Source organism: Aythya ferina, assembly GCF_964211825.1.
Source record: "Aythya ferina genome assembly, chromosome: 1".
In the NCBI taxonomy this organism is placed as follows: Eukaryota; Metazoa; Chordata; class Aves; order Anseriformes; family Anatidae; genus Aythya; species Aythya ferina.
The window spans coordinates 22083061-22097121 of NC_140296.1; the positions used below are offsets into that span (position 1 = coordinate 22083061).

Consider the following 14061-nt stretch of genomic DNA (forward strand, 5'->3'; position numbering starts at 1 on the left):
AATGGCAATCTTTAATTACCCTACCATGAAACCTTGGCTCTCCTAGAGGCAGAGTTGATTTTTTTATTTTTTTATTTTTTGCCTCCAGACAGCAGTAAACATTTCTTAAATATTCTGGATTTAGTGGATTTCACTCTCACAAGGAGCAGCACTACTGTCCATCACTGTATCCCCTTTGTTCAAGAAGTGTGCCTTCAGTGCAATTATTCCACATTCCTGTTTGCTCACAAAACTGGTATGTTTGATGCATGAGTGCTGTCCAGAGATGAATTGTCTGTTGCAGTAACCTTCGATACTGGATTAACTAACTGGTCAGAACTGTGCACATTCTTTGAAAAAGCAAACTTTATTGTATGAGTTTAGTAGTCAAATGCATTATATGAAGACAGAAAATGCAAGATAAAAGGAGTTATTCACATCCAAAGAAACTTAGGGGATTCATATAAAAGTAATCTTTGTAGTCCAGTTTTCTTAAATATTATGCACAAAAAGCATATTTATATATTTACATTGTGCAAACACTTCCTTTCAGAGATGCATTATCCCATAATGACTATTGCTGAAATGGAACTAGGAAACAGTTCTCTCCAATTCCATTTGTTTTGATCAAAATCAAATATACTTTACCAGCAAGAGACAGTGCAATATGGTGTATTTAAAACTGGTGATCTCTTGGGAAGGAAGATCTAGAATTGATATTTAGCTTAGAAGTGGCAGTACATATTTCTTTTACTTGCATATACAAGATCATTTTTCTTTGTAAATATGCAAAAGCTCATTTCCCTCTGTCTGTTAGTGGGTTAAATTCACAGTTTCTAAACTGAGTTTTAAGAGGTCAATCCATATATGTAGCATTTTAATATATATATTTAAAAGGGACCACAAAAAACAGATTGGGCAGTAGTTGATTCAGAAGACATCAGAGCTATTGTGTTAAATGGCCAAAGCCTCCTTAATATTGTATTTAAAGATGAAAGGGGATAATGCATCCCCCCCACATCTTGAACTGAGAGCATTCATGTCCTTTCTGAGATGCTACACAGAAGTCTGTTGCAAATCAATGATGCATTTTTATTCCTGTACATACATACTGTTAACTAACCTAGAAGTTCAACTGTCTTCATAGAAAAGCTGCCCAAACTTTCCAAAGAGATTGCCGTGCTATTTCTAAGTATTACCTTCACGCTCTCTATTAATCAATGCTTTGTTGAAAATATATGCAGCTTAATAGCCGTACTGTCCTTTCGGACAGATTCCCATAAATAGAATATAATCAGTGCAGTGTTAGAAAGTCCACTAAGTTTCATGGACGGAGCTTGGCTTTAACATATCTAGCTTGTTTGTTTCCAGTGTGTGTATGTTGGCGTATTGACAAAGTGCAAATCTTCAAGACTGTTGACCTGATTGCAGCAGCCTTGACCAAAGGGAATTGATCTGCATTCCCTGTTCTGGCAGCACCGACTCTGACCTGAGTTCTTTTGTATTCTTGCAAGCTGTGTTTTGCAAGATGTGCTTGAAACTCTTGCCTCACAGAACTCCCTGCGTCTTTTGTCATCCAAAGCAGTAAGACACGTGTAGTGCCTCATCCCTCACTAGCCTTCCACCAAGTTTCTCAAGGTGGAGTTTTCACTTAAAACTGTACAGTGTGGTCTGTTCTGTTGTTTTTCCTCTTCTCAGAACCTCCTTCATTTTTCAGCACTATGCAGGTAGCCTCACCGTAGGCCCAAGCAATACAGCACCCATTCCAAGGTGCCTTACGCTGTGCGCTCATCCCCGCTGCCTCTCCTGACCAGGACCCCAGTGCTGTGTGCCAGAGTCTGGGTTAGTGCAGTATCACCTACCATCCTGCTGCCAGGGACCGAATGGTGAACTGTTTTTTATTTCGGTAATGATGACAATTATGGTTTTTAGAAGCGCTGGGCAATTTTACTGACAGCTTCTGGAGTTCAGCATTGGGAAAGTCAAGGCCTAAGCATTAGTATTCTGCTATGTTTTGTATATGCTTGTTGCAGTCTGTAGATACGCAGATCATTGAGATTAAGCCAACGATAACTTCTTAAACTTCAGGATAACTTTTTAAACTGACATTGTTTTTAGAGAAACCTGCTTGCATTAAATGCATATTAAATCCTGGCCCAGATGACTTAAACAGGCGGCTGAGAGTAATGGACCACTGAGTTGTAGTCAGGAGGGGGAGAGTGGCACGCTTTCATTTTCTCCAGCACTGCGTTGCCGTAAGTGTATCTTCGCTTGGGGTCGCTGAGTTGGTCACAACTGAAACTGCAGAAGCTTCTCGGCTTTGTCATTCCAGAAAGCACCGACTCCTTGCTCCTGCTGGCACCTTTCACACTGAAATAGAGCAGCATCACTGTTAGCATATTTAACATGTGCTGATGTTTTGTTTTCATGACTTGAGCAAACCACATCACAAGTCGCAGCTTTGTTTATTCTCAGATGAGGGAAAGAAACAGCATTGATGCAGATGGGATTGCTCAATGGAAGAGCAGAACGGAGCACTGAAAGAGCCCTGTGTCCCCCCTGAGTCTCCCTCTGAGCAGAAATGCTGTGACTGAACATCCTTAATAAAGTGATTGTGGTCATTGTATTACAGACTTGGTGCTCACGGGGGAATATCTGAGCACTCAGCCTAACCTTTAGTGTTCATTTGTGGCTGGTGCTGGGGGGTGAAGCTTCACTGCAGGGCTGAGTAGTGTGGAGTGTCCGACACATCTGCCCTGCTGCTGGGCTGTGGGTCCTGAAGGGGTCTCTGTACTTAAATGTTCTCTGTAAGGGAACTGGGGGTGTTTGACCAGGAGGAGTGAAGTAATGAAAGGTCCCAAGCCATGTGGTAAAAGCAGAAAGCTACTAGCACAGTTATCAAGAGCCTAATGCTGCAATGAATTTTTGAGACAAGTGACCAGTGCTTCTGAGAAGGGCAAAAGCTCTGGGTATCGCCTATCTTAGCCTGCTCTCGGCAGCAGCCATTAGCTGCTGTTTTTAATTAGTGCTCCTGTCCCGCAAAGGACCAGTTATCCTGTAAGCTGTCTTTTATAAAACGCCTTTTTTTTTTTTTTTTAACAGTGGTGTTGGTGTTAAATGTCTTTTCAGCTTAGCCACTCCTTAAGACACTGTTTGTTTTGCAACGCGTTCTCACCCATATTCTAAGAGTGCAGTGCTTAAAAGGGCTCTTTCAAATAATGAAGACAGGTAAGGCACAGACGATTCTCACACCATTGGACTTAGACACTGAAGCCTTAGCTGCAGACATATGATAAGATGGGACAGTTTCCATCATTGGTTAAATGTGAAATCCCTAATCCCAAATTAAACCTATGTTGGACTACAGTACCTAAAATAAGGTTCCCTTCGTGTTTATAAGTTCCTGGACACTCTGGTCCTCTCCCTTTGTAAGGTCAGGAACATTGGCAGTCTTGAATTCCAGAGAACACAGTCAGAACATCTGGTGAGACTTTGCAAGCCCAGGATTTTGCTTTTAATTTTAATTTGCGCTGTTTGATCTTTAAATGAAGTACAGAACTAGTAGCTCAGCACAGATTAGGAAATGGAGAAGTAGCACTTTCTCTTAGATTTCATGCTTTCTTGAATCTTGAACTCACAAGCCTTTGTACTTTGTAAGCAATGAGGTCTCTGCCTACTGTAGGAAACTGGAGGGCCCTCCCAAGCAGACCACCCCATTACATTTGTCTGTAGATGGATGGGGTTCACGAGGAGGAGCCCTCATGATGAGGGTTGCGGATGCATCCCATATTTCTGTATTTAATCTGTTGGCAGATGGCAAGTAGTTGCCTTGGGATAAATTCCATAACTGCGTGACAAGGTTAGTCACAGCCTCAATGGACATTTTAAAATGGTTTTATAAAGAAATGTTTCCATGATTTACATTGCAGTTGTCGAGTCTTAGGGAGCGGTGGGCTGGCAGAAGTGCAATGTGCATGCTAAGTTATGAGCCTTAAAATCATCAAGCTTTGATCCTTTTATTTCTCACCAGGCTTTTGCACCATGAGAATATGAGTCTTCTTGCAGCCACGGACCATAACATTTTGTCATCGTAGACCTAGTATATTTGGAAATACTAATGCTTTAATAAACAATACCTCATATCTCAAGGCCAGCTAAAAGGCCTGAGGCAGTATCATGTTATGGAGCTAGAGTAAAGCTTCAGTACTAGACTTGGCTTCTCCTCAGGCTAATTAACAAACCTTTATGCCAGTAGAGCTGCAGCTATTCATTTCACCATGAGTGCACTGGTGTACCTGGACACACGCTCCCACAGGCAGTGCTCAGAGAGCCTGCAGGGTTTGGCATCTGTGGCCCGGCTTCTTCAGCTGTGGACTATTTTATTTCCACTCTGTACATTGGAAGGTGTCTACTTGGGTTTTAACTGGGATTATTTGCTGGAGGGAGTTGCTGCTGCTTCCCTGACAGTCTGCATTTAGAAATTTGCTGAGGAGGGAGGTTGGCTGTGGTTTTTGAGATGCGTGTTCTAGCCCAAGGATTTTGGCTTAACAGGGGTTGGGCTTTTTCTACAATACTGGAAAGCTAAATAAGAGGTGCCACTGGGATCCCGATCACTTGCAAAGTCAAAGAGCAATCTTATGAGCTCTTTCTTTGCCCTCAAATCTTTCCATTGAGATCACATCACTTGAGTCCTTACAAGTAGGAAAGACTTCTCTCTTAATGCTGTTCCCATTAATACCTTTTTTCATCTCAATGGCAATAACAAGTCCAAGGCATGCCACCATGTCATTAGTTGTTCTGTCTGCCACTTGGGCCTGGGGGACTCACCAGGGCTCAGGGAGATGCTTGTTTCCTGTAGGGGGATGGGGTAAAACCAAGGGGGAGCTTTGCATGCTGATTCCTTCCCCTACACAGTGTTAGAAGCGGGAAGAAGGGGACTGGCCTGGGTCAGCTGGGTACCTCTGTGTTGTCCCCTTGCCTCTGGTTGCTCACACTGAGGTCATGCTTTGAGAGTCAAGAGCATAGAGACAACTGATGAGTTTCCTGTGAAACAAGCCCTGTGTGCACTTCAGGGGACAGCTCAGTCCTGTGCCTGTGTCCACGAAGAAGCACAGGGAAGACGCAACAGCTCTGGCTCCCTCCACCCTACTCAGTACTTCAGTGCTGTCAGGCTTGGCCCTGCCACTTGGTCCTCTGACACTGCACTCCAGGCCGTGCAAACACACTTGGGCTGTTATCAAAACACCACCCTATCTGCCTGGCTTGCATGCTATTTCAGGCACCTCAAACTGAGAAAAAAAAACAACATGCAGATCCTAATTGCTCTGTCCTGGGAAGCACAGCAACCAACAGGGAAATTCCAGCTTGGTGCTTACCCCCCTGTGAGCCTGGACAACCTGCTCCCAGCTCACCTGCTCTGGGGCAGCAAGGGCACAGCTGCTCCTGAGCACTCCTGAGAGTGCATTTGTCTGCATCTGTGTCCTAAAACACAAGTGCTGAGGTTGATGGAGTGTGACGGTGAGCGCTTTGGAGTGGCCAGGCATTGCAGTGAATGTGTTAGCTGATGCTAAGAGGGGTGACCCCTTCCTCATCCTGGCACTGTCTGCTCTGACTATGAGCCACTACTGCTCGCTCAGACTCTATTTTAGCGTTATTCTTCTAATAATCCAGCGACCTGAGCTGGAGAGAGGACAGGACCACAGCGTGGGATGCTTGGGATGCAAGGGAAGAGGTAGGACTGTGCAGTGGGTTAGATAAGCTTACGTATGTAAAACCCCTCTAGGTTCTACCTTGTCTAGTGTTCAGGGGGTGTTTATTTGCTGCTCCAGCTTAGCCTAATTAAAGGATGCTTAGCTAGGAAGCTGAAACTTTTAGGAATGTGTGCACACCAGAGGGTCACTGATATGTGAATGCTTTTTGGCTGTAACGCTACAGCAATGCTTGTTTAGCTTGCAGGCCCGCTGACCTTGTGTGTTCTCAGCCAACTGCTCTGTTTCCCTGAGGATTTACATTCTAGCAGCCACTGCTGAGTTCATTTTTTTTTTTTCCCCCCACCCAAGCATTCCTTTTCCTTATGCAGCTGAAAAATCTCCTGAAAGCCCTTCTAGGGTGATGCTGGGGGCATGCTTCATGCCTTCTGTGCCACACAAAGAAAAAGGCGTTTTGCGTGTTTCACAGGGGGAGGTCACTGCGTTGTCCCTGCGTCTGACAGCAGCCTTCACCCTTACATTTACATCGCAGTTACAGAGAGAAAAAAAAGTGGGTTAAACCACTTCAGGACAACATTGCAACCTCTGGAGGCTTGTAACACCTGTGTGTGTGTTCCTAGCTTGGGAATACTCAGCTCCTCCAAGGAATGTATGGAGAATAGCTCAAAAAAAAAAAAAAATAAAAAAATCAAAGCACGAGGCGTTCTCCTGTGCTTTGTTGGGGGGGCTCGTGTTGTCCTGGGCTTGACCTGCACCAGCAGTGCTGCCAGCAGCACATGTCCCTGCCACACTGTGTATTTTGGCCATGTGAGCAGGCCTCTATGCAAGTTCTCACACGTGTGGCTCTCTGTGTGTAACCAACACCCTCTTAGTCACCAGAATTTTTCTCGAAGCGAGGCCTCCCCGCCTTGACAGCACGTTTCAGCCGTCCACAATTGTTCACTGAGACAATACTGAGACAATAGAGTGCTGCCCGGCCGGTGACAGGCTTGGAACAGCAAAGATGGCCTTGACCTAATGCCAGCCTGAGAGGAGCGGTGGGATGGAGCTGGGCTGCCCCTGGCCTGGCCATGAGCTCAATCAGGCCCTGGTGCTGCTGGCTTCGTGAGGCCTGTGAGCTGAGACACCACCAGCACCAAGAAAACAAACATTTCCCACTTGCAGAGATCCTGCAGCACGTTTCTTAGCGCAGTCCTAGCTCCCTGCGTGGGTAGCTGTCAGGAATTAGGTGGAGGAAGGTGGCCGATATATTCAAGTGCTTAAAGGCAGGAAGAGAAATGAGGCCCTCACATCCATCTATTGTAAAGTTGCCACTTCAGCATCCTGAGCCCATGGGTGTTAAATGGGCTGTGCTCAGCTGAGTCATGGAAAAGGAGGGCAACAACAAGCACAGGGAGCCTTGTTCCAGTTGGGGTGCCCTTGGGGACACACAGGAATGACCGTAGAGCCTCTGCAGCCACACATGCCTCCTCCTCCTCGCCAAGGGCTGCTTTCCTGCAGCCTCCTGCCTCTGTCTTGGCTCCCTGGCACTCGCCTGCCCGGCCTGGCATGAAGGTGATCAACAGAGCCCTAATAAACCCTAGAGACGATGGGCATCGAAGAGGCTGAGGGTTATTTCTTTTCTCTGAGGCATATGGAGGGTGGTAGGAGCTGCTTGACTCCTGACTCACTGGGCACAGGAGTCTCACATCAAACTCAACTGCTTGAGCAGGGGTTGGACCAGATGACCTCCAGAGGTCCCTTCCAACCTCAACCATCCTGTGATGAAGACATCTCAGCAAGAGCCTTTAAAGGCCTGGGGGCACCTCAGCTTCTTTCGTTAGGCCCAATTCAGTACAAGGACCCCAAGTCCTCCTTTGCCTTCTAACGTGGAGGAGGAGAAGGGAACATAAAATACAGACCCAAAGAGCGTCCGCTTCTGCTTGCTGCCTGTCCAGGTGAAGCGTTTCAGCTCTTCTGAGGGCAGCACCATCCCGCTGTCTGCTTGGTAGTCCTTGGAAAAAACAGAAACGCAGCCCTGTTAGGTGCTGGTTGTATGCAGATACTTTTACAGACTTGATTCCTATTCAGGAGGTTTTCCTGCTGGTTTTCCAAGTTGTCCTTGTTTTGGATTGCAGCAAACACATGCCAATAGTGCAGATAACAAGTGTTAATAGAAAGGTGCTTATAAGCAAGGGGAGGGCCTGGCCAGCCACCAGGTCAGCCTTGAGACCACCGCCGTGCCTTTCTCACCTCCCACCTTGCAGTGTGTATAACTGCTTGTCTGGAGTGCTGCAAACACAGCTGATCTTGCACCTCACATCAGGAGAGGCTGCAAGGCAGTAAAACCCCTCCTTGATTCTCTTTGTGTAAATCTGTCACGCAAAAATAAATAAACAAACAAATAATCAATGGCCTATCACTTGGCCAAGAGTCACTTACATTGAATGCAAGTGTTTCCTTGATGGGAAGCTCTTCAAATGTCTTTATACGCTGGGGTGGTTTTATTTTGAAGGTGTTTATATATCTGTTGAACAAAAAGAGGAAGACAACCTTTGGCGAGAGCATGAAGTGCATGACCAGGAAGTGCTGGTTATTTCTGTATTTCTTTCAGTTTTTGCTTAACAGCCACCGAGGTATTTTTGTCAATGGGGCTTGTTGGCCAGAGCCCACCCCAACCTCCCTCCCCAAGCCCAGGACCACATCGTCTGGCCCTGATAGCAGCACTGCTGGGAAGCTCAGTTGCTGTGCCTGGGGGTTTTCTTCCACCCAAACGCAAAACAGGCTCTGGAGCATGCTGCAACACCCACCAAACCAACCCAAACAAACCTAATCCTGCTTATCTCACCTGACGTTTTCAGTGCTTCTGCAATTTGGGCTCGTTACAGGAAACTTCTCATTGCACAAAGGGTCAGTTGCAGGGGGAAACCCACTGTTGGTCGTAAATATGGCATCGAGGGGTATATAGTCCTTGCCCTCCTAAAAGCAGGGAGGAAATCACAGTGTTACTCCCAAGATCAGAGGATGGCTGGCAGCTCACAGTCCTTCCAGTCGTACCTGTTGCACGTTTGCCTGCAGCAGGTCGCCCAGCCTCTTCACTAGCTCGGAGAACCTCGGCCTCTCGTTGGGGTTGCTCCTCCAGCAGTCCATCATGATTTGGTAGCTGTGAAGATGAGGGCAAAATGAGCACGTGAGGGGTTAGGGTTCAATTTGATCCAAGGCAGCACAAATTCTGATGGCTTTTCATTGACAGAGTTAACTCCTGAACCCGTATGATTTTACAAACGTGCTCCCCATCACTAAAAGAGCAAGCTTTCCACAGACAAAGCAAAGGATTTTTTCTCACAAGACACCAGGAAGACCACATCAAAAGAATAATTTAGCCAACTAGTCATACTTTCTTTTTTTATTCCTAATTAAGCATTAAACCTTTGTATTAAACACCTATTAACGGGCAATGTTTAAGTTAAGGCATCCTAAGATGACTTATATGAATGTGTCACTTCCTCGTATTGGTTGAGTTGAGCTTTCCTTCCTGCAATAAAATATGTGGAAGAGAAAAAAAAAAAAAAAAAAGAAACAAAAACCCAACAAACTCTTATCTACTGTCATTGGGATAATAAACTTAGCCAATGGGTAATAATCCCAGATAGATGTGGCTGGCTTGCTTCCTTTTGCTTCTTCCAGAACTATTTTTTGGCATGTGTTGCTATTTCGAGCCATGAGGCAGCACCCAAAAAGGCACTGAAGACATACACGTGCTTTGCCTGCAGGGGTAAAATGGATACGTTCATACTCCTGAGTGATTTGCCCCACAGGGTGTGAGTTTGGTGTGCTGAAATTCATCATCCCTGTGGGAACATCTGAGGCCAGGAAAATCCCATCTTTTGGGGTGCTGCAGAGTCAGAATCTCACTTGGCTGGTCACAGGGGGTTCCTGCAGGGCTGTCTGTGTCGCCGCTGTGACGTTAAGGCAGACTGCAGACCAAGCAGGCTGGGAGGCTGCGGGTCCCCGCCACCTTCCTCCAGACAGTGGCTCCAGGAAAGGGTGGGCCCTCGCCACCAGCGTGTTTGCAAGGAAGCCTCTGCTGCCGCTTCCGAAGTTCAGAAAACGTTCCTAATGTCACATTCCTCCAGCACTTATCTGTGCGCGTGCCGGTAAATGCTAAACCTGGAAAGGAACCTCCTTCCTTCTTCTGCGGCTGGAGCAGCCCTTGCCCAGCCCAGCCAAAGCTGCACACGGGTCCTGGTCATGCAGGGTGGACATCATGGCACTGACCCTGCCTTTGCAGGATTACCTGCAGATCCCCAAGCACCTGGGCTCAGGTTCACATCCCACTGGTGAGAGGTTCTGCCAGGGTCATGGTGCTCCTCACCCTCTCTGACCCCATGGGAGGACCAAGAAGGTGCCCGTGGCAGCAAGAAGATGAGGCTGTCTTGGGTTATTCTCCTGTATGTTTTTGTGGAGTGTTTTTTGCAGAGGTTCATACATTATGAGGGTGGAGGGATACAGGACAAGTAGAGAAAGGCATCTTACATCTCTTCGGTGGCTTGCTCTGGGGCCTTCATCCTTGTGCCTTCCTTTAGTCTGCTGCAGAAGTCTTCATCTATTTGGACTCCGGGGTACGGAGAGGCGCCTGGGGACAACATGGAGAGAAGAGGATTATCCATCCATCCATCCATCCATCCATCCATCCATCCATCCATCCATCCATCCATCCATCCACCCATTCATCCTTCCACCCAGCCTTCCATCCCCTGAGCCAGAGCCAGGTGGTGAATTGTTTCTGCACACGAGGACACGTCCCTCTTAGCATATGAGACACCAGCAGCTGTCCCCATCCCTGCACCATGCTCAGCACCATGCTCCCTGTGCAATTGGTGGAGGAAAACAGGGTGATCTCCCCACGTGGACCTCCACCTAGGGACAGGTGAGCTGCTCTCAGCAGGTCTCTTCTCCCAGCACTGACTGCAAAGGGAGCCTGGCTTGGTACCTGTGACCTGGCCTCAGACCCTCACATCCCTCCTGCTGTCCCCAGGCTCCCCCCTGTTGTCCCCAAGCACTTGGGTGTGCAGCATCTGCCTGCAGGGTTCAGGGCATGGAGACCACAGGCAGGGAAATGCTGATGATGATGCTCTAAGCCCTGCTCTTCACAGGAGAGCAGGATTAAATGCTAGTGGTTCACCTGACCTCAATACAAGAAAAAAAAAACAAAACATGACTTTGACTTGAAAGGAATCCCCAAGGAAAAGCCAAGTTTGATCTCTCTGTGGTTTGGACCAATCCAAATGCTAGTTAGCTAAGCAGTCCCAAATGCTCAAACCCACCTCGAGAGTACTAAAATCATGGTTTAAAATCAGATCGTGGCACATCTGCATTATTTCTCAAGTTTCCGTAGTTGTAAAGTACAGCCTGACCGTGTTATTTTTGTTTATTTGTTTGTTTGTTTGTTTCCTTGAGATGACATATATGTCATCTAACTAATAAATGACTGATTGTCCCGCAAATTGTATGGTATTGTTTCCTCTGCTGTTCTCCTCTTTTGTCAGTCTCTGTGTTGGACCCAGTTAAGATTCTTCTGTTATGATGGTCATTGTTCCCTCGCAGTGGACATTTTATATCCTGTATTTTTAATGTAGGAAAGAGAAAAGAAAAGAAAAAAAAAGGAAAGGGAAAGGGAAAGGGAAAGGGAAAGGGAAAGGGAAAGGGAAAGGGAAAGGGAAAGGGAAAGGGAAAGGGAAAGGGAAAGGGAAAGGGAAAGGGAAAGGGAAAGGGAAAGGGAAAGGGAAAGGGAAAGGGAAAGGGAAAGGGAAAGGGAGGGAAGGGAAGGGAAGGGAAGGGAAGGGAAGGGAAGGGAAGGGAAGGGAAGGGAAGGGAAGGGAAGGGAAGGGAAGGGAAGCGAAGCGAAGCGAAGCGAAGCGAAGCGAAGAGAAGAGAAGAGAAGAGAAGAGAAGAGAAGAGAAGAGAAGAGAAGAGAAGAGAAGAGAAGAGAAGAGAAGAGAAGAGAAGAGAAGAGAAGAGAAGAGAAGAGAAGAGAAGAGAAGAGAAGAGAAGAGAAGAGAAGAGAAGAGAAGAGAAGAGAAGAGAAGAGAAGAGAAGAGAAAAAGAGCCTCCTTGGGTGTTAATGTCAGGTTGCATGCTCCAGGTCATCCTGTATCATCTTTATGGTTCCTTGCTCATGGGGAGGCAGCTGTGCAGGGCTGGGGAGGTGGGGGCAGAGCTGCCACAGAGCTCAGATGGCTCCAGCACAGCCAGGGACATGCCGAGACCTCCTTGAGGTTTGGGACCCCTTTACTCCCATGGCGGAATTAAAAGCCCTTGGAAGAAGCGCCAAGTGCGTGGCACAGGGCATCTTGAACACTGTTGCACACAAGGCAATGCTTCAACCCATCTCAGGTGGCATGAAGCCACTGACAGAAGCTCACAGGTTCCTTGCTATATTGCAGGGTACCACTTTCAATAAAAACACTTCAAAATTTGCCCCATTTTTCTGGTTTGCTTCATTGGTCAATAAAACTAAAGAACTAAAACAAAGAACTAAAATTTCCATTTCTCAGAGGTGTGATACAGACAATTCCCCCCTCTGACCCTACTCTCCACCTGTGCTTGATTTAGGTGTTTCCTTATTAAAGACACAGCAAAATCTCATTGAAGTCAATGGCTGAGTTAATGGCAGCCACCTTGGCCAATCCCAGCTCCAGATTTAACATACCCAAGGAAAATATCTCCCACAGCAAGACCCCATAGGACCACACGTCACTTTTGGTGTTGTAGATTTTATCAAATATGGATTCGGGAGCCATCCACTTGAGAGGAAGTCGAGCCTGGAATGAAGCGGACAAACCTGGCTGTTATTTCCAGAGACTGAAAGAATTTAATCATAAATGAATCAACTATATATTGTTATGTAAATAATTACTATTCAAACAGGAGCCTGTGGGATTTCCTTACAGGCAGTCAAGATAAACCCACGCTCATTCAGACACTTTCTTAACAGATTGTCCGAGTAAGAGGTTGTTTTTAAAAAATATGTGTGGCACAAAAAGCCAGGCACTGGAAATCTGTGACCAAGGTGACCAGGCCTTCTCCTCACAGGGATGTGGAGATGTGCCAGAACAGAGGTCTCTTGCCAGTGTTTTAGAGAGAGGGAACAAAACCCTATGGCCAGTCAGAAATCATTTTGTGATGGTTTTGGAGATGTTCTTGGGAAAATTTGGGGGCACTGTGCCAGCAACCCTTGAAGACCCCTCAGCACAGCCTATTATTGTATCCTGAGCAGTACTCAAGTCACGTAAGCAATGTTTCACAGCTAATATGTAGTGTTAAAAGTCTTCAGAGTTTTTGTTTTGTTTTTGTGGATGAGGGCATAGCTGGCAGGTGGCTGAGTGAGACATCCAGGAGGAGAACCTTGTTTTGAAGGGGTTTCCTTGAAGGCAGGTTATTGAGCAAAGGGGGTCACATTGCAGAGCCAGCCAAGAGACAAATGCCAAAAGAATTTCTAAAGGATCAACAGACCAGAGCTGTGGACCAGTTACAACGTCTAAGCCTTTTGCTTGAGGACAGACATACTTTCTGGGTATATGACGCATCTTTTTCACATAAAACTGTGATAGCTTTCAAGCTGTTTTAAGCTCAGGAAATATGAACATCTTCAGAACATTCTGGTGGACAGTTTGAAATGATGTTATAAACATTTGGGTAAATAAACAGCATCTTGACTTACATCTCCTTTTCTCACATAATCAGGATTCTTATAAATATCTCTTGCGAGGCCAAAATCACAGATCTTCACTACATTGTTCTCAGATAAAAGGATGTTTCTGGCTGCCAGGTCACGATGAATGCACTATAATAAAACAGTTTCACAATCAAGCTGCATTTCCTTAATCCTACCCACAAATTTCCTGACCGTCTCCCATATCCTTTTTTAAATTATTATTATTTGAGAGATCAATTTAATAATTTTTTTTTAGGGAAGTCAACTATAGTTTACATGACATTGCAGTAAACAGTGGCAGTTCTTTTCAGAAAAGAAATTTGCAATCCAGAAAGTCATAAATTTTTAAACACGTTGATGTTTCAAGGGAAAGTGCAGATTTTTCTAGGGCTTCCTACATTACATGTGTTGAAATTGAGGGTAAAGAAAAAAAAAAAAAAAAAAAAAAGCAACACCACACACACAAAAGATCATCTCTGAATGAATGAGCTTGACCCAGTGCCTTCGACCATGATCCCGTGTTTATGGACTAGGGAGACTTGGATAAACACACCATTATATTTATAACTCCAAGAGGAAAACGGCTCTTCCTTTGGGAGCTCTCCCAAGGAAGGTGTCACAGAAACGTAGACATGATTTCACCTCTGCATCCCATCCTTCTGCGGGGAAAAGTCCCCA

At 46.0% G+C, this 14061-nt stretch overlaps 1 protein-coding gene across 3 annotated transcripts in view; it reads right to left on the bottom strand.

Moving 5' to 3' along the window:
- Positions 1-327: 327 nt before the first annotated feature.
- Positions 328-14061, bottom strand: part of FLT1 (fms related receptor tyrosine kinase 1) — a 108233-nt gene continuing 94499 nt past the window's right edge. For 2 of the 3 annotated variants that reach the window (XM_084529134.1, XM_084529132.1), the window contains 9 exons: positions 13390-13512; positions 12379-12490; positions 10203-10302; positions 8724-8829; positions 8515-8645; positions 8109-8193; positions 7589-7680; positions 4007-4075; positions 328-2349 (listed from right to left, as the gene is read on the bottom strand). In XM_084529134.1, the coding sequence (XP_084385260.1) occupies positions 2145-2349; positions 4007-4075; positions 7589-7680; positions 8109-8193; positions 8515-8645; positions 8724-8829; positions 10203-10302; positions 12379-12490; positions 13390-13512 (1023 nt within the window). In that variant the 3' untranslated portion in view covers positions 328-2144. The remainder of the gene's footprint in view (positions 2350-4006; positions 4076-7588; positions 7681-8108; positions 8194-8514; positions 8646-8723; positions 8830-10202; positions 10303-12378; positions 12491-13389; positions 13513-14061) is intronic. The other variant, XM_084529133.1, reaches the window with a different exon arrangement.